Raw genomic sequence first — 21,192 nt, forward strand, 5'->3', positions numbered from 1 at the left:
GCTGGTTTTCAATTTTTCAAAGTTATATGGATAATATGGAAAATATGGATAATGGCATATACACGACGTAGAAGAGCTGTACAATAACTAAGTATCGGAAAATGTCTACGGTGATGTCACTGATGGCCCAGTCAGACCAAAAAAAATGAGAACTGAACTGCGTTGAGTGTGAAGCGTGAATGCAGAGCCGTCGCTCCTCACCGTTCTCGTTCTCCTTCTCCTCTCCCACGCACTTGTGGATGGAGTCGGACAGGCCGAGGCTGGCGGCGGTGGGCAGCGGCCCGAGCAGAGCCTCCAGAGACGGACGCTTGGGCTGAGAGTCTCGCTCTTCCTCTCTCGCTTCCTGTCGCTCATCATCGCACTGCTCCTCTCCGTCGCTGACGCCGGGCAGGTCTTTGCTCAGGTGAGACGCCGCCACGCGCAGGTCTTCATCCTCGCCCTCGTCGTCAAGATCGTGCACGCTGGATGACGTCACAGAGACGGCGTCGTCTGGAAAAGGGTTACAAAAGTAGTGGCTTCCATTATTTCTTAGCTACATTTAGCAAAACTAAAGAAGCAAACAAAAAATGGCGCAACAGAAACGCGTTCCTCCTATTACCACGAGATCGCAAGTTCAAATCCCGGATATGCCAAAGCCATGCAAGGCCGTGGGCGGGGCTTACTCTGTCTCATGGGTGTCTTTCAGCTCATGTATGTGGAAGAGGGCAGAGAGCGCTTTCCTCCATTTGTTCAGCTGCTCTGTAATGTAGCAAGAGCAGCAATTTCGAAAAGATGCAGAGCGTCAGATGTCAAGAGAGAGCTAGCTAGTGGATGGGAATTAGCAAAATGACCAAATTTGGAGGAAAAATAAATAAAATAAAACAAAAATGCAAACATGTCTCAGGCTGAATTGTGAACTGTTGCTTTAAAATATTTTCGACAAAAGAGGGGGAAAAAATGTCCCTAATAATGAAAAGCAGCATCATTAACCTTCTCCTGTTAATTAGTTTATTGGAACTCAGCAGAGTAGATCATCAGAGAATGAAACGCCGCGTCGGTGTCATCACTGACATTTGCTCTATTCAGCCGTGCCACTGCGTATTGTTACTGTGAGTGATTAAGTACGTCGTTACGGCTCAGTTAACGAGCTTAACGATGGGGCTTTTTTAATTAAACCAGGAATCCTGCTTTATTTGGCCTTTTATTCAAAGCTCAGCTGTGTGGAGAGTCAATCATTACCAACAACACAGCTACACATCGACACACATTTACACACACACACACACACACACACACACACACACACACACACCCACCAGCGCCTAATAATTAGCCCTCTCCAGCTATCACTGTCAAACACGAGGACGGCCATCGCGGCTTTCTGTAATGAAGTGTTAATTGGGCCGAGATTGAGCTGGCGTCAACAGAAACATGCCAGAGTGAAGAGCAGAGTGAGGACGGACGCTTCCGCAGCATAACACAATAAAAACGCTTTCACAGGACACGTCGATAAAGATAAGGTGTTAAAGCAGAGTGTAATGTGAGACGTGAGACTGGAAATATACTCTATATGTGTGTGTGTGTGTGTGTGTGTGTGTATACCATTTTTTGCATAAGCTGCAAAGATCCCTCTGGATTTTGGTCGACTGTTCTCCAGCTCCATTTCAATCTCGTCCTGATAGCCAGAGATTTCACCTGCACACACACACACACACACACACACACACACACACACACACACACAAGCTGAGACCAAGCTGAGACCAAGACCAAGCTGAGTGAACTTCTTATTCATCAAAACACACACGTATTCTGTTTACAAATGCATTCCTATACCCTGAACGTCGTCGATCTTCTTAGCCAGTTCCTCCTCGATCTGCAGGAAAACAAAGACACACTTCTGTCTCAAGCCCATGAGCAAAACAGCTCTCTAACACACTGGATATTAATTCATAACAAACACACACATCTTCAAGTAAAAGTTCAGCCAGAAATGACACAATTTTCCCCTTTAACCCCAAACCTGATCAGTCAGCTGTGTGACATTCACTCCTGAGCTCTGCACTGAAGCTAGTAATAGAGGAAGCTTATAGCTGCCGGTTTAGCATACAAATTGCATGTCTATTTAAAAAAAAAAAAAAAAAAAAAAAAAGGACATCACAGAAGTGCTACCATTAAGCCAAATCGCGTTCTTCCTCAGCGCTCAGTTTGGTGTCACTGCACACCAGCATCAGACTCACGTAGGGGGCGTGGCCTAAAGTTTGAAGTTGAAGTAGATTAGAAGTGATTGGAATAATAATAGAGTTCCAATTTTTAAAAAAATACGGAATTAAACTGTTTATGTACATATGATGTTTCTGAACAAAATGATACCTTTTAAATTTGTAAAAGAGTGTATGATGATTTAGACATGTAGTTTGCACAATGCTAAACTGGTAGCTGTTAGCTATCCTTATTTGTTAGCCACATTAGCCTCATATCTGTCTTCTGGCTGATGGATTACTTTTCGTATAAATCTGGAAATTGTGTTCAGTTTATTTCTGACTGAACGTCTCAGGCTGAGAGGTTAAACCACGATACAGGAATATAACAGCCAATAAAACATCCCTTTAATGTACAGCAATAAGGAATGTTCTTTCTTTTTCTTCTTTATTAAGTGACTTTGTATTCTATTATCTGTATATTAAATTATATTATAAGCTCAGCTCTCTGAGTGACCTTCTGCAGCCGGAGCTTCCTCTGTCCGTCTTTAAAAGAGGGCGGGTCACATTCCTGATCCAGATCCACCCTCATGAACTCGTCAATGGTCAGCTCGCTGGTGGGCGTGTCCTCAAACTCACTCAGCCTGTCAATCACAGCACAGAGGGGCGTGTCAGGAGAGAGGTGGTGCGGTTACATGGCGTCTCAGCCTTCGGGGGTTGAAACAGTATGTGATGTCGCGTGACACGTGTTCATGGGTCAGTAAGGGCGGAGCTAATCACGAACTGTATCATGTGACCTTATGATACCTAGTGTGTGTTTTCTCTCCTTTGCCTTGGTGTACGGCTTAGCAATAAATACAGAACTTCATTACACAACATAATTTAGCGACATTATCTAGCTTGCTAGCAAACTTAAGTAGCTGTAATAACAACTGTGTAATCAGTACTTTATTTTAAAGGTTAGAAAGGGTTAATGATGGCATCACATGATCAGGTTTAGCAACTGGCTGATCAAATTTCAGAGATTTAACATCAATACGGAGACACACACAGGATAACTTATTAGTATTATTGATTATGAGAGATATAGGCAGGTGTGTATGTGTGTTTAATGACCTGACCTCTTCCTCAGCGTGGCCTCACACACTTTAACAACACCGATCACGTCTTTGATGGTGCGACGGAACTCATGCATACGTGCGGCGACCAGCAGAGCTGTAAACCATAAAAACACACACACACACACACACACACACCTTACTGTTAATATATCTATTAAAAGTATGATTGCTTTTCTAAAGAGAACATAAAACCTACTACAGTAACCAACATTCATTAGCCAACTTTCTCTTCGAACATTAGATTAAACTATTTATTGGACAGAGTTAAAGTAAGGATACTCAGTCATGTACGGGGAAATAAATAATTAACATAGACACATTTTAAAGTGAAGAAATTTTCTTCAGTTATGTCATATAGCTTTATAAAAACGTTTAAAAAATAAAAAAGAGAAAGTCAAAAATAAATGCAAGTCTCTGAGTCTATGAAACTGCACTGCTTCTCCTCTTGGCCTTTCCCATATTCGCCCACATCAAACTCCCTGCCTGTTTAAATACGACGCATTTTAAGCAATTCAGCAAAAAAAAAAAAAAAAAAGATTCTATCAACTGCTCTCCTGTTAAGTATTGTAATGAGCAACAAGACAAGCAACCAGTCAATCACACACACTTCTAAAGAGACTGAGACAAAAATCATCAGCACTCTTTATAAGATTTTTTATACAGACGCAGACTTTCCTGTCTCAATGAGACAAAAAAAAAAATCAGTGTTTTAAAGTTTCCATTAAGTCTCTACAATGCAGAGCAGGACAGAAACCCCATCATCTCTCTCCCTCTCTCTCAATCTGTCTCACCCTCTTGTATTTGGTCTCTCACCATGAAGTGAACTCCCCTAAACTGGCTCTTCCCATCACTGAGCACGGCTCCTGAAACATTAATGTTGCGTGAATTATTCAGGCAGAAAACCAGGACAGAGAGTGATGACAGGGGAGAGAGATCAAAAAACGAAAAACTGACAGGAAAGGAGGGGGAGCTTATTCTCATTATAGCTCAGAGGGATACGATGTGAGAGATGAGAAAATCACGAGAGGGTTGCCACTGAGACTCCTAACCTGCATCCTCTACTAACTGCTTAACCAAGCGCTCGGGCTGAACACTCGTCAGACCCCACCAGAGAAACTGCTCAGATATACGTATTTCTGTATAATAAAATAAAACACATACACTATTTAAAAAAAAAAAAAATCCTCTCCACACAGATGATTTACGTTTAGTATTTTTAGATACAATCATCTCCCTGTCTCATTATTGGCACAGTAACACTGAAACCAAGCAGGAGCTACTTTTCCCCCCAACGAGCTCAGGCTCTCGCAGGGACTTAATTAATGATGCTGTGTGGGAATAATTCCTGAAAAGTCCAATAACAATAGCAGCTCCATGCATGAGAGCTAAAAAAATATTATCTAAATGAAGTGGCATGGAAACAGAATAGCGTGATATGAACTAAGAACAGCAGAGATAAATAATTTACAAAGAAAAAAAATCTGCACTGCCTAAACGAAATAAATTTAACAAAAAATAGATGGAGATGGATTTGTTTAACCAGTATTCTGTCTGAGTTATAGTAATTTTACACTTTGGGCCACGCTTGTCATTTTTAAAAGCCACGCCCACACTATTTTTTGGTTGCCACTGGTAACCAATCACAGCTGTTTCCTGTACATTAGGAAAGCAGCAACAACTGAGCTGACAACAACACTGAATATTAATATAATATTTTATTTATATAGAACTACTCAAGCATGGAAAGCAGCTTGAAGCTGAAGGAGGCGTGGCCTCTGTGTCAGTCAGTCACAGTGAAATAGGCGTGGCCTCTGTGTCAGTCAGTCACAGTGAAATAGGCGTGGCCTCTGTGTCAGTCAGTCACAGTGAAATAGGCGTGGCCTCTGTGTCAGTCAGTCACAGTGAAATAGGCGTGGCCTGTGTGTCACTCAAACCCAGTGAAGGTTTATATAATGATATTATGTGCATCTTTTACACATCAGAGTGTTTATGACGTATCACGATGGTGGTTAGCACGCTGTCCTTATGCATACGTATGCGCTTCTTTTTTTTGTGTGTGCGTGCATGTGAGCGTTTATCAGCACCCTTCGCTACCTGACATCCGTAAAAACGTCGGCGTCAATAGGTCGGGGGGTTGCCATGGTTACCTGCTCCACAGAGCCCTGAAGGCCTTCGTCCCGTGTGCATCCAGTCCCTCTTCATCCTCTGTACGAGTCTCAGCGCCGTCATGGACACCTCGTGGCTCTTCTCGCCAAACTCCAACATGTGGGCGAAGCGGGGGATGTACAGACACGGATCTGCAACCACACACACACACACACACAGAGGTGTAGGATTTGGTCTTAGTGTCCATTCGTCGATGTAAAAGAGGCGTGGCTTGTGGCTTTCCACTCCTCAAACCTAACACTGCTAGAAATAGTGTATGACCTTAAAAAGGTCAAAGTAACCGAAAAGGGCAGATGTCCTTTAGACTGATATATACTGCTAAGAAGCAAAAAGATTCTGAATGACATAGCATTTATCAAAATGTGAAGGGGATGATTGTAATATATTGTACAGGAAATATAGCCTCTATATCACTCTCACACAATACTGAATCACATCCTATTGCATCGTATCCAGTTAAAACAGCTCTTAATCTTATTAAACTGCTGACTACTTTAAACATATCTTTCATACACTGCACTGTTTGTATTGTGATGCACATTATATCGTCTTACGAGGAGACATATACACACAAACCTATTCCCATATCATCATGTTACATCATGTGTCACATGACTGTGATTTTTTGTCAGTGAACCATGAGCTGAACTTAGCTGAGTCAAGCGTAATGAGCAGATGAGCAAAGTCTCAGACAGCAGAACAAAAGGAAAAATAAGGAAAAGAGTACATTGTGCATTCATTTCCAACGCAAGTCTGAAAAAAAAAACAGGTTTGACCCATATAGTGACCTATATAGGTGGCAAGGAAGCAGCAGAACTGACCTATTTTACAACTATTTTGGCCTGGTACTATTTACTGATACTGATGAAGTTCCTACGGCGACGTAACGACGATCATTTACATGTGAACGATGATTGATTCAGTGTTAAAGGGATCCTTTAATCAGTAATCCTCCAGCACAGTGGATCTCTTATTCATAAATCAGAAAGCAAGGCTTAGAACATCCAGTGAACAGGGACGGATATAGATACAAATACTATATACAGTTTTTTTTTTTTTTTTTTTTTTTTTTTAAAGACAAATACACAAGAGTTAATTATAAAATTATATTAATATAAAACTATTCAAAAGTAGTACATAAGCTAGTGAGCTTGAAATTATTCAAATTTGTTTCCAGGATAATTACATAAGTACATTTCTATACATTTAGTGTTCATATCGTAAACTATGTTCTTAGCAGTTTAAGAAAAAAAATGTTTTAAATATAAAATTATGATTATTATTAATTATAATAATCAGTTTACGTTCACATTCATTAGCGCGACGGAGACAAACGCGCATGCGCACTACGCAGTACACAATGTCACACGCGCACGGCAAACAACAACCGCATCAGTAGCACTTTCGTTTGATTGGTGCAGTCAGTGGTGGGCGGGGCAAGGGGCGGGGCTATCCCAACGCTAAAATCAGTCCATATCGCTGGAGCTCCGCATTCGGGAAAGCCGTTAAGCGTAACTAAGCAACGCAGGCGTTTCCATTTCAACTCGCTTTTTTTTTTTTTTTTTTAAATAATGAACGCCTTTAACTTTTTAATTTACAAGACTTTATAAGGAGTTTATTGATTTCTTTATTTATTTAGAAAGGATTTGTCCCCGAAGACGATGCGATGAGAAGTAAGGCGGTTGGGAGCGGGACGGTGCGGCTGGAGGCGGCGGAGGGAGAGTGGAGCAGACCGCGGAGTTTTCCGGTCATAGCGGAGGAGTCATGCGGGCATCACGGCCGCATCATGAAGGGGCTCACGTTCTTCCTCCTGCTGCCTGCGGCGCTCAAACAGTCCAGGAAAGCCGCAAAGGGCTCCGGCAGAGCGCCGACCTGCCTGACCGCCGGCGCCGCGTCCCTCAGGAAGATGAAACCCGCCGCGGAGCTGCAGGAGGTCACCGGGAACAGCGGGAGCTCCGCGCTGACTCTGCCCGAGGAGGAGCGCCGCAGCCCGGCGGAGCAGAGCGACAGCACCGCGGAGGAGAACCGCGCCGGGGAAACACACACACAGCGGGGACACACACACACCAACCTCCGCGACAGGTACCGAGAAATCAGCACTTATTCCGAGTCTACACACTGCTGGTATTACTGTTGATGTTGTTGTTGTTATTGTTGTTATTGTTGCTGTTATTACTTTTGTTGTTACTGTTGTTATTGTTGCTGTTATTACTGTTGTTGTTATTATTATTGTTGTTGTTATTATTGTTGTTGTTAGGCAGTGCTCAATTTCACAACCACTCTCACTTAACAGTTATTGATGTTCTAATAAAAACTAGTATTTATAATAAAATATTAACTCTATTAGTTGTAATTAGTACTAAATTATTATTATGCATATTTTAATACATACATACGCACACACACATACATATATATTTAAATTATAGTAGTCATAGTAGTAGTATATATTTATTATTAATATTTTAACCATTAGTAACATTCATGATACTAATACTGATGCTATTACATAAAAATTAGTACTATTAATAATATTACATGCTATTATTTATATTTGTTTACTAGCTGTGTTACTATTAGCTACTGTTGTTTTTAAATATTCGTTTTAATGATTTAATGATTCGTTTTCACTACCATTTTTAAACAGTAACTTATTATCTTATCATTAGTTAGCAATTATTTATAGAATTACTACTAGTAGTTTTTCTTATGATCTTGCAGTGTTGATTCTTATGTCCAATGATGACTTATTACAAAATATTCTCTTTTTTTCCTCCATTCAGGAACGCGGTGATGTTCAATAACGAACACATGGCAGATGTGCACTTCATCGTCGGTCCACCAGGAGCAACACACAAAGTTCCAGCGCATAAGGTTTGTTTAAAGAGCTTGAGGTTTCCTTGAGATTTGTCCTGTCTGGATGATGATCCGAGTAGAAACAGCTCACGTGTGTCAGAAAAGGAACATCACTACGTTAGACCTAGATAGCTGATGACGTCATTCTGTACAGAACAGTGTGATGACACTCGTGGCCGTCACGCCGCTGCTTCCTCTCCGATTAACGTAAAGCGACTCTGGAGCTAGACTGAAATGTAAAGCAAGAAAGATTATTCAAGATGGTAAGAATAAGCAGAAAACACAAATGCCTTTAATTTGGTCAGGTGTCATACAGAAAGCGGCGTCAGAAAATCGAATCAAAGTGAACATCAGTGCGAGTCCATGAGCCACATTTACAGTGCTGGTGGTTTCAGTAGTGCGCACTCTTGAGGTTGTCTAGATCTCTGATATGTATATTTGCTGTTTAACCTCCTCAGTGTGGTCCTTTCGGGTGTGGACCAAAACAACCACGCTTCGATTGCAACGAAAACACGATTCAATCCCGATTTGACTCAATTGCAGGAAGTCAGCGGATCCACCCTTTCGCCACGTGCACCTCAGTAAATGTGTTTTCTGCACTATGAAACCAAATCGGGCCGAACAGAAAACCACGAATATCACTTTTTCTAAAATCAGAAAGTTTCCATAGTTTCCCCAGTAGTTCAGAGTTTCATTCACTTTGTTCACTGATTCTTTCTCTCTCTTTTATTCAGTACGTCCTGGCTGTCGGGAGCTCTGTTTTCAGCGCCATGTTTTATGGCGACCTTGCCGAGGGAGACTCCGAGATCCAGATACCAGATGTGGAACCGGCTGCTTTTTTAATCCTGCTGAAGTAAGACTCCCTAATCACCGCTGGGTTAAAAATAACAGCGTTACCCTGCTGTCCAGCCAGCAATTGAGGCTGGAGCACTAATGCCTCAGCGGATCTGCCCTCTTATTTCTCTGCTATTAGACTTGACTGATGTGTGATCTGCCTTGAAATGGGTAGGAAAGATGACTTAGGGCAGCAGGAATGAGGCTCAGGGCAAGATGATCACTTTTCTATCTGTCGGAAACACATCAGCTACGTTCGTTAAAGAGCTTGTCGTATAACGCGGTTTTAAGGGACGATATGAAAAATTCCTGGTGCAATAACCGTGCAACCAGAGATTGTGGTTTTCATCAGAGGGCTGTGAAACACTGCAGCATTTTAATGTTTCTGGGCCGGTCCACGTTTTTTTTAACTCTGGCTTCTTCCTCTCCTTTGTCCTTCTAGGTACTTGTACAGCGATGAGATCGAGCTCAATTCGGAAACAGTCGTGGGGACGCTCTACGCAGCCAAGAAGTACCTCGTGTCTGCGCTGGTTAGCGCTTGCGTGCGCTTCCTGGAGTCGAGGCTGGAAGCGGGTAATGCTTTTGCACTGCTCTCTCACTGTCGCGCACTGGACGAGTCCGAGCTGGCGCAGAGCTGCTGGCGGGTCATCGACGCCCAGGCTGAGCTGGCGCTAAGATCCGACGGCTTCCTCCAAATCGACTCGGGTACGTTAGAGAGCGTCCTGCGACGCGACTCACTAAACGCTAACGAATCTGCCGTGCTGCAGGCGGCACTGGCGTGGGCTGAGGCAGAGTGCCAGCGGCGTGGCACGAGCGCCACGGCTTCAAGCAAGCGAGCCGTGTTAGGTGAAGCGCTGCACCTTTTACGCTTCCCTGCCATGACGCTAGCAGAGTTTGCTAATGGCGTGGCGCAGTTTGACTTCCTGACCCCGCAGGAGACACGCGATATCTTCCTCTGGTTCACCGCAGCTGAGAAACCGCGGCTGGATTTTCCCGTGTCGCCGAGGACGGGGCTCGAGCCGCAGCGATGCAGCCGGTTCCGGTCCTCGGCGTACCGGAGCAATCAGTGGCGATACCAAGGACGATGTGACAGCATCAGGTTCGCGGCTGATCAGCGCGTTTTCATGGCTGGACTTGGACTTTACGGATCCAGCGAACGGGAATGTGAGTACGGTGTCCAGATCGAGCTGAAGAGACAAGAAGAGATGCTTGCACAGAGGTTGACGAAGTTCGTGTCGGACGGTTCGAGCTCAGCGTTCGTCGTGTTTTTCGAGCAGCCGGTGCAGGTGGAACCGGACGTTTTCTACACGGTCAGCGCCGTTCTGGACGGAACCGAGCTTAGCTACTTCGGACAAGACGGCATGACGGAGGTCCGCTGCGGAAAAGTCACCTTCCAGTTCCAGAGCTCGTCCGACAGCACCAACGGGACGGGGGTGGAGGCGGGGCAGATCCCAGATCTCGTCTTCTACACGTGAGGACTTGGACCGGTCCATTACGGACCTGGATTTGAGGATACTCGATTACATAACTAGGACACTATGAAATAGGACAGTAAGAGGTACGAGTGATTACATTCTCCGGACTGACGACACTGGGACAGAAACGAGGGGGGGAAATTCCTCAAGTTTTCTTCTACACAAGAGGATTTGGACCAGTCCATTTCAGAGATGACCTGGATTAGAGAATGGCTAATTCCATAACTAGGACACTAAGATGCCTGCGTGAGACGGCGGAGGGTGGGACAGATTCCCATAGTCGACTGTACACGTGAGGATTTGGACTGGTCCATTTCACAGAGAATTACGGGGGTCTAAGGAGATTTAATTCCAGAAATAGGACTTCTCACATTTTCAAAGGAATGCTCTTCAATCTTATTTATTTCTTTAAGCTTATTATTTTATTCTGTATATCTTAATTTAAACCCATTTTACTTTTTTTTTTTTTTTTTTTAAATTACTATCACACAGAAATATCTGCCTGTGAACAGTGACGTTGGATTGTACTGCTCTGAAAAGCGTGTCTCTTTCTAATGTGTTTTATTTATTTATTGTTTATTTTCTTAACAGCTTGACGCTGGCTGAGAGAATACGGAGGTTGAAAGTATCTGCAGAGCTGCAGATTAGCAATTCATTACTTAAAATAAAATGTAAAATAAGCCACAGGAGATCTAAGTGGTCTGATGAGCCTGATTTTCTACTTTTTTATATGATGATATAAAGTGAGACAGCAAGGGGGGTGTGTGTGGGTGTGGGTGTGTGTGTGTGCGCGCGCAGTGCCACAGCGCCCTCTGGGTCTAAACAGGAACACTGCATTCACACAGACACCACACAACACACACCTGACTTTTTGGTCTATATGATTTCTTTGAGCAAAGCAATTACTCAATGCATCAGCAGTGTGTGTGTGTGTGTGTGTGTGTGTGTGTGTGTGAGTGAAAGTATGATGTATGAAAGGTTTACCTATGGCTGGAGCGTTGATGCAGAGTTCTCTAGCCAACACCAGGAACGTTCTTCCCAGCACGTACACATTGACCTGCAGAGGACAAGAATCAGGACGAGGACAATTACAGGAACGAGGAAAACAAGTGTTTCTTCTCCAGACCACAGATTCAGTCCTGATATTGATTTTCAGTACTTCATATTGTTTTATTTTCCTACTCTAACCTCCTCTCTCTCTCTCTCTCTCTCTCTCTCTCTCTCTCTCTCTCACACACACACACACACACACACACACACACACACACACACCCACTCCCCTCCATCTGGGCCCATTAAAGGGAATTCCTTGGAAGAGCAGTAAGAGGTCATGACCTTTTTTAAACGTGGGAGGGTTTCCATACACACTCCTGACCCCACAGGGAAAACTCTTCCTCAGGCCAGAAAAGGAAGGAATTTATAGATCAATTTGTGTGTGTGTGTGTGTGTGTGTGTGTGTGTAAAACATGTATACCATGACAGCTACCCTCACACAAACTCGTTCAATTGCTTTAATGTGGCTGTCACAATGAATTTCACTCTTCAAATACCATTTAAATTAAGATATTTATTTATTCAAAAGAAAAAAAACCCTCACACTTGAATGTCCAAGAGAAATCTTGTAACACTGTATGACACCTCCTGAAGCACCTGCCTTCACCGAGCGAGCGTTAATTTAAATTAAACCCTCTTACACTGTAAGATTAAAAAAAGAAATTGTTGATGCACAGCCGTGAATAAAACCCGTGCCAAAAAGCTTACATAGTTTCTGTACATGCCACAAGCCCACAGATTCACCCTTCTTTGTATACTGAGGGCATTTTTTTTTTTTAATAATAAGATTGCCTGTCAAAATATGCCACCTATATAAATTTTAATGCTGGAAGCACTTCCTGACATGATCATTTACACTGTCAGAATCTGGTAATGATCATTTTGTGCTGGAGTCAATTTCTGGGAGAAAAAAAACAAAAATAAAGTAGCACATTAGTTTGCTTTCGGTATTGTTTTACAGACTTCATGTACGCATTGTTAAGACAGTCTGATAAGGAAGGACAAGTCGTTAGAATACAGACCTGATGTAAGTCTATCGCAACAGACTCGTTTATCTTCATGTCACCTGAAGCAGGTTGATATCGTGTTCAGAAATTTTCAACACACAGTTATTAAAGTCATAATTTCTCTTTGTGTATCTAGAATAGCGTTCTGTTGGGCATGTAGAGAACAGATCCCGGCTAAGAAACCTAAAACTCGAGCTAAATATCAGTGATAAGAAAACATAAATAAATACAAACGAGTCTGAAATGTTAACGTTAATGTTCCTGATTAAATGCTGATCTTCTCTGGTTTATGTGATACAAAGTCATTCAAATTCAAATGTCATTTTTAACACACACACACACACACACACACACACACAACCTGAGGCCAACATCAATATCCTGCAATATCACTCAGACTAAAATGAAGAGGTGTGTGACACTGTATTAATCCCTTTAATTGCAGCTAATCTGCAAAAAATACGCACACACACACACCATTCATCGAAGTTATGTTCACAGGAAATACAAGCTGATAAGGAGTATTAAACTCACCTGCAGCAGATCGCTAAGATCCAACAGCATGTCTGATACAGCTCAGTTAAAGAACCGGGCCGGAAAAAACACACATCCGGTCAAATCTTTCCTGATTCATGAGGATAAAATATTGCATTCTGTATTAATTCAGTGTCTAGCTACGGTTTCTGACAGAATCTCAGCCATTTTAATAATCAGTTCTAATAATAATACGGCGTGTCCCAAAAGTCTCCATACAGAGGGAAAATGAACACTTTTTACCAAAATGTCTTCCAACATGTTTCCTACAGTGTTTAGATTATATATTTATTTCAGATAGTTTTTAAAAATGCCTTTGACAAAAGAAGGACGTATTGAAATCTTTCTCTTTGGTGGATCAGGAAGCTGTCGCAAGGTTGCGATGGACGTGCGGTTACACGCGTTACAGCAGATGTGTGGACACGAGTTCATCCTGAGTGCGAGAGACGACTCCGTGTGTGTTTACTAAGAAACGGCGATCACGTAGAGGAGGTTTTGTAAATCAAGTTACATTTCGCTAAAAAGTGGAAGTTTCCCATAGGTACTTCCCCACAGAAAAATTTCCCCTAGGTATAGAGACTTTTGAAATACCCTGTATTTAGATTTAAAAAAAAAAAGAAAAAAAGAAAAAGAAAAAACAGATAGTTGTTACTACATTGTTATTCTGATTGGTCAAGGAACTGTCTATTACCCATAATGCACTGCGAGGTGCTGAAAGTGAGAATTTGGTAGCGGATTTGGTTCATCAGCGTGCACTTTCCATTGTGCACTTGCTAAATTTGAAAATGTGAAGAAAAAAAACCTGAAAGATCTCAAAATTCAGAAAACCTGTAGAATACTGTTTGGTCTGAGACGGAATCTTTGGTCTGCTGATAAAGATGAAAAACGTTTTCTTTCACACATGCGTTAAAAAACATCATCTTCAGCATTTTCACACAGCTCTATTTACCAGAAACACAGATTTCAGTTAAAACTGAAATGTTTGAAGAGAAACACAGCCACCATCTTCTCTATTCTTGAGCAAATCTTTTGACTCAGGATCTGTGTTTATAATTAAGACGTTCCTTTTAAGACTATTTAAATGATTGCTAACATTACTAACATTAACACGATTAATACGATGCATCCATTACACAAAAACTGAACTGCGTAAAATCATTTGCGTCACACAGAAGGAGCTCAGTGTAGACGAAATATCGATAAATCATAACAACACTGCTTTAATCTTCACGCTTGAACATGAAGCGTGATTAATCACATCACACGGAAACGTTAATACGGATCCTTCACAATAACAACAAATTAAAGCGTGCGATGTATCATTATCACAAACGCCGATACTGTGCTACTGATTAACAAACTCATTAACCACAACGTAACCTCGCCAACCTGCGACTCAACCGTCTCCTGGCAACCTTCGCCATGGAGACAGGCACACCTGTGCAACCAGGCGCTAGTGGATTAATCACAAAGACCATTAAGGGATTAGTCACCGTGGCAACAGACAGATAATCCACAACTGAGAGACTGATGATGAAACGACTGACTATTATGGGATACACACACATGCACAGACACACACACACACACACACACACACACACACATATATATATATATATATATATATATATATATATATATATATATATATAGATAGGTAGATAGATAGATAAGCATTGCACTTTATACTATAAGAACATCTTTAAACACACATTTATACTCATGACACTCATCCAGGTGTGTAAGAGTATATTAGTGTGCGAAACACACATTTTTTTTGTTACAATCAGTTAGCAAAGTTTGGTGTGTGAAGTTTGATTCTTTAGTCTCATACTGCAGATCGCACGACGCTGAACTGCTACCTATAACTTCCACTGCGCAGCCACGTTAGCTTCCTCACTCCAGAACAAAACAAAGGGGAAAAAATGTCAGACACAAAACATCTCCAGGCTGATCAACTTCATTCGGGTCGTATGTTTAATTTTCCGCTGAACTCTTCCTCTAACGATCGAGCCGTTTCACTTCAGAGGCAGAATGTATAATTCACAAAGCCCTAAGCTGCTGAGCTTCTGCGACTCGCTGCCTCTAATTAGAACCAGAGGAGCTACTGAGCTATATTTAACACTCCCACTGGGAACCCCCAGCTCCAAACACTGCACACAAACACTGCACACAAACACTGCCTACACACACGCGCACGCACACACGCGCACACACGCACGCACACACACACGCGCACGCACACGCAGGTTTCCGAATAAGCAATCTCTGAATGCAATTATCAGTTTCTTTCTTTCCTTCTGTCCTTCTCCTTCCTTCCTTCTTTTCTCTTTTCGTTCATTCTCTATTTTTTTTATTATTTATCCATTCATTCATTTCTTTGAATCATTAATTCACTGATTCATTTCTTTCTTTCTTTGATTCTTTCCTTCCTTTTCTCTCCATCAACCTAACCATCCAGTTATTTCTCTATCCCCATCCTCTCCTGACCCTGCCTCTTCTTCTCCTGACCCTGCCTCTCCTCTTCCTCTCCTGACCCCGCCTCTTCCTCTCCTGACCCCACCTCTCCTCTCCTCTCCTGACCCCACATCTTCCTCTCCTGATCCCACCTCTCCTCTTCCTCTCCTGAACCAACCTCTTCCTCTCCTGACCCCACATCTTCCTCTCCTGACCCCACCTCTCCTCTTCCTCTCCTGAACCCACCTCTTCCTCTCCTGAACCCACCTCTTCCTCTCCTGAACCCACCTCTCCTCTTCCTCTCCTGACCCCACCTCTCCTCTTCCTCTCCTGACCCCGCCTCTTCTTCTCCTGACCCTGCCTCTCCTCTCCTGACCCTGCCTCTCCTCTTCCTCTCCTGACCCTGCCTCTCCTCTTCCTCTCCTGACCCCGCCTCTTCTTCTCCTGACCCCGCCTCTTCTTCTCCTGACCCCGCCTCTCCTCTTCCTCTCCTGACCCTGCCTCTCCTCTTCTTCTCCTGACCCCGCCTCTCCTCTTCCTCTCCTGACCCTGCCTCTCCTCTTCCTCTCCTGACCCTGCCTCTCCTCTTCCTCTCCTGACCCTGCCTCTTCTCTTCCTCTCCTGACCCCGCCTCTACATCTGTTGCTCCTCCTCTAAAGGATACGGGGCGTGCCCTCCGTCCTGCACACCAGGTAGAGGCAGGCGGCGATGACGTGGGCCGACTTCCTCCCTCGGGTCAGGCGTTTACACAGCGCCATCTTGTAGAAGTTGAAGGCCGTGTCCAGGCAGTGCTGGTTCATCTGCAGCTGGTGGCCCAGGTGATTTATATTCCTCTTCGCTGAACAACAACAGACAAAAAACAAATAAACAGTAAACAAACAACTGTATTTTGTAAAAGTATTCTAACTCAGGAATAAAAAAGCCACCTCCTCTCTTCTGTCTGCTGAAAAATATACACAATATATACACTGATTTATTATAAAAATCCCATTAACATGCAAATAATGCAATTTACAATGTGTTTTTATTTTATATGTTTATTAAAGATTATAACCCATGGATCAGTTAAATAAAGTTCAACTCTGTGTTTAAAAATGAATTAACATAAATAAATAAACCTGACAAATCTAAATTCATTTTAACATGATCACGATGTTCCTCTTGCTTAAATAATTCGAAAAAAAGGTCAATAAACACAGCTCAAGGGTGCCAATCTTTTAATTTCAGTGAAATGAGAGAGAATTTTGAACTGCAGTCTTGGTCAGGTGATGTTACACTGAAGTTATGAGAAACTACATCAGTTAAGGACGTGACGTGTTTGTTTGCTCAGATCCTCTCAAAACCTACAGCGCCACTGGCTGCGTAGTGCACTAGGTAGGTCCACTACCATTTCACCCCCTAGGTAGTGAACATAACGTGTCCAGTGATCCGGAAGCTTAACTTTGGCTGTCTAAGAGGCGTAAGAGCGATGTAACGTTACGGTTTACGTCACATGAACACAGACTCATTAACATTCAGATATATTGGGACAGTAAATGAATTATTTAATCGCCGCCTAGTTTCTGCATAGTAATGAAAATTTTCTGCTTCTCTTATTGACGCTAAGCAAAGCTGAAAAATAATCCTGATTATTTTAAATCTGGAGTAACTGATTATTCCTTGTTCTTTTTTAATATGCTGCCCAGCACTAATTAACACGGCCTGCTTAAGCCGTGTTTTGACTTTCGGCACAAATGATCGTTTCTGCTGCGAAACCTCGGCATGAATTATTCACACTCTGACTTATCTGATCATTCGATGCATGGCATCCATGTGAAATAATATGCAGGTTTTTTAAGCAGTCAGGAAACACAGCTAAGGAGAAACACACACACACACACATGCCTGACTCATGACTCATAAATTATCACACTGCTCCATCTAGCTTTGCCACCAGTTCTGGTTTTAACCTCTACACTTTCCTGCTCAGCATTCTTCCAACACACACACACACACACACACGCGCACACACACACACACACACACGCCCACACACGCGCACACGTACACACACACGCGCACACACACAGTGAAGCTTCACAGATTCACAGGACACACAGTCCTAATTTCGGATCCCTGCACTTGGGCTTCTCTCAGAGCCCCAGGGAGCGATGCTAACCCACAAACACCTTTCTGTGCATCTTTGCAGAAGCATAAATCAGGTTTTAAACCAGTTACTGCACCACAAAGCGGTTCAGAAACAGCTCTGAGTCCTTCGCATCTCTCTCAAAGGACAAACTACGTTCATTAAAAATGAAATGTGGGTAAATCCTGCAACAAAATAAAAATAAAATAAATAAATAAATAAATACAGATGGTTTCCACCTGAGCCTCTTAATTTCAAAACGTCAGTGTGTGACATTTATTATGAATAATATTGTGAATAATATAAAAATATTAGTAAATAATTTCAATCTTATTAAGAAAAGGGGACACAAACTTTTAAACTTACACCATTTATTATTTTTTTTAACTATCAGCAAAGGCTACTTGAACATATTTGTGATGATCAAGGAACATCTGTGAAACCCGACACTGAAAGTCTTAAGGGTGCGCAAACGCACACTCCCTCGTCCACGCACACTCCCTCGCCCGCACACTCCCTCGTCCACGCACACTCCTTTGCGCACACGCACACTCCCTCGCGCTCACGCCCTCCCTCGCTCACGCCCTCCCTCGCTCACGCCCTCCCTCGCTCACGCCCTCCCTCGTCCACGCCGTCCCTCACCCGCACACTCCCTCGTCCACGCCCTCCCTCACCCGCACACTCCCTCGCCCACACACTCCCTCGCCCACACACTCCCTCGTCCACGCCGTCCCTCCCTCACCCGCACACTCCCTCGTCCACGCACACTCCCTCGTCCACGCTCACTCCCTCGCGCGCACACGCACTCCCTCGCGCACACGCACTCCCTCGCGCACACGCACTCTCCCTCGCCCACACACTCCCTCGCCCACACACTCCCTCGCCCACACACTCCCTCGTCCACGCCGTCCCTCGCTCACCACACACTCCCTCGCCCACACACTCCCTCGCTCACCACACACTCCCTCGCCCACACACTCCCTCGCTCACCCACTCCCTCGCTCACCACACACTCCCTCGCTCACCACACTCCCTCGCTCACCACACACTCCCTCGCTCACCACACACTCCCTCGCTCACCACACACTCCCTCGCCCACACACTCCCTCACCCACACACTCCCTCACCCACACACTCCCTCACCCACACACTCCCTCACCCACACACTCCCTCGTCCACGCCGTCCCTCGCTCACCACACACTCCCTCGTCCACGCCCTCCCTCCCTCACCCGCACACTCCCTCACCCGCACACTCCCTCACCCGCACACTCCCTCGTCCACGCACACTCCCTCGCGCACACACACACTCCCTCGCCCACACACACTCCCTCGCGCACACACGCCCTCCCTCGCTCACGCCCTCCCTCGCTCACGCCCTCCCTCGCCCACACACTCCCTCGCCCACACACTCCCTCGCCCACACACTCCCTCGCCCACACACTCCCTCGTCCACGCCCTCCCTCGTCCACGCCCTCCCTCGCTCACCACACACTCCCTCGTCCACGCCCTCCCTCGCTCACACACACTCCCTCCCTCACCCACACACTCCCTCCCTCACCCACACACTCCCTCGTCCACGCCCTCCCTCACCCACACACTCCCTCGTCCACGCCCTCCCTCGCTCACACACAACTCTCAGCTTCTCTCGACATTTTCTTCTCACTTTATTCTCTCAATATTTTTAAATAAATAAACTAAAAAATAATTGTCTTAAACAATTAAACTTAAAATTGTCATTATGAACGCTGTGTAAGTGTGTTATAAGTGTTCTACGCCTGTGGGTCGCTTTTCACTCACCGTTCTGTAACGTCTGTGCTCTGGACTCTTTTCCCATCCCCGTTAAGTTTCCACCCAGAGACGGGACATTGCCCTGAGCTGTAGCACAAAAACACACACATTAAGCATCATCAAGACTAAAATACACAGAAAAAACAAAAACTAAAATTAATAACACGTCCTTAATTGGGGGGCAGTCGTGGCCTAATGGACAGAGAGTCAGACTTGCAACCAGAAGGTGAACCTGAAGGTCGTGGGTTTGAGTCTCGGGTCCGGCAGGGATTGTGGGTGGGGGGAGTGAACGAACAGCGCTCTCTCCCACCCTCAATACCACCACTGAGGTGAGACCGCTGAGCAAGGCACCGAACCCCCAACTGCTCCCTGCGCCGCAGCAAAAAAGGCTGCCCACTGCTCCAGGTGTATGTTCACTACCGTGTGTGTGCACTTGGATGGGTTAAATGCAGAGCACACATTCTGAGTATGGGTCACTTCACTTCACTTCACTTCACTTCAGGCCAGTGATCACTGAAAATTTTTTTTTGATCAACCAAATTTCAACCAAATGGCAGCCTCTGCTGGCCAAAACACTGTACTGCAACAAGTGCCAAAACTTTTATTCCAGTTTATGGTATCAGTGCAGTAATGTACTGTGTACAGTGCAGTAATCAGACCAGAGTGAAGGGCGTGTCTGGGCCAAAAATGGGTGGCTTATGTTCAGTTTTATCATCTAATTGTAATGTGTTGGTAAAATTTTACCAAACTTGGGTTGGGTTAAATATAGGATAACTGTTATTTTGTGTATTTAAAGCAAGTACTTGGGCCAAATTGGTGATGTCACATGATGAAGTCATGTGATGTGATTGGCTGATTCATTTATTTATCCCATAAATTTAACCCAAGCTCCACCTGACATGTGGGAAAAATCCAAATGTGATGGTTCCGTTACTTTACAAAAGTTTACTGAACTGTGTCATAAGACGGGATTCACGCGTCCAAAATAAAGTAAGTGTGGTGATGAAAGAATAAGTATCCGATACAACAGCACTGTGAATATCGCAACGTATCATAAGACACACGTGAAAATCACTCACAGTCCGAGGCCACGAACTGGCCGACCGCTGACGAGGCTCCGTAGCTGTTCTCCACGAACGTCACCTCCGAGACGATGATGTTGTCCTCGAGCACGGAGCCGCAGCCCATACACACGGCGTCACCGCGAGCCTGGTCCACGTCCACATCCGTCCCACCGCAGTTCTTACACCTCCGCATGGTGTCGGTGCCGCGGTCACCTCAGAGAGACAAACTGTCTGTTTAAACAAAAGAAAAGATTATTATGTCACGATAAATACTTCTGAGAGTCTGTCCCAACACAACAAACGTGCTAATCAGAACTGCATGACATTCACCTGTTCTAGTTACAAAAGCCCCATTATGGGAAAAAAAAAAAAATTAAACCACACCCCTCTTAGTGTCAGCGAGTGATGCAGTAATTCAGAGCTTTAATCAGAAAGCTGTAAACAGTGGTGTAGTGATAGAGCTGATGTGACGTAATGAAGCTCAACAACTACTATGTGCAAAACAAAGCTGACTTTTTACTTATGCAG

The 21,192-nt window shown here is 44.0% G+C and overlaps 2 protein-coding genes across 3 annotated transcripts in view; one reads left to right on the forward strand and one right to left on the reverse strand.

The window, feature by feature from the left end:
* Positions 1-21,192, reverse strand: part of brf1a (BRF1 RNA polymerase III transcription initiation factor subunit a) — a 45,378-nt gene that overhangs the window by 22,107 nt on the left and 2,079 nt on the right. For both annotated transcript variants that reach the window (XM_053232615.1, XM_034302823.2), the window contains 11 exons: positions 20,680-20,895; positions 19,610-19,687; positions 16,351-16,524; positions 13,227-13,258; positions 11,617-11,689; positions 5,449-5,598; positions 3,302-3,395; positions 2,698-2,824; positions 1,816-1,855; positions 1,582-1,674; positions 202-489 (listed from right to left, as the gene is read on the reverse strand). In XM_053232615.1, coding sequence (XP_053088590.1) covers positions 202-489; positions 1,582-1,674; positions 1,816-1,855; positions 2,698-2,824; positions 3,302-3,395; positions 5,449-5,598; positions 11,617-11,689; positions 13,227-13,258; positions 16,351-16,524; positions 19,610-19,687; positions 20,680-20,857 — 1,327 coding nt within the window. In that variant the 5' untranslated portion in view covers positions 20,858-20,895. The remainder of the gene's footprint in view (positions 1-201; positions 490-1,581; positions 1,675-1,815; positions 1,856-2,697; positions 2,825-3,301; positions 3,396-5,448; positions 5,599-11,616; positions 11,690-13,226; positions 13,259-16,350; positions 16,525-19,609; positions 19,688-20,679; positions 20,896-21,192) is intronic.
* On the forward strand, positions 5,633-11,621 carry btbd6a (BTB (POZ) domain containing 6a). Its single transcript, XM_026939391.3, has 4 exons — positions 5,633-7,549; positions 8,251-8,341; positions 9,058-9,176; positions 9,600-11,621. Exons 1-4 carry the CDS (start codon positions 7,134-7,136, stop codon positions 10,630-10,632), a joined length of 1,659 nt encoding a protein of 552 aa, XP_026795192.3. The 5' UTR covers positions 5,633-7,133; the 3' UTR covers positions 10,633-11,621.

This window comes from Pangasianodon hypophthalmus, chromosome 3, assembly GCF_027358585.1.
Source record: "Pangasianodon hypophthalmus isolate fPanHyp1 chromosome 3, fPanHyp1.pri, whole genome shotgun sequence".
Classification (NCBI taxonomy): domain Eukaryota; kingdom Metazoa; phylum Chordata; class Actinopteri; order Siluriformes; family Pangasiidae; genus Pangasianodon; species Pangasianodon hypophthalmus.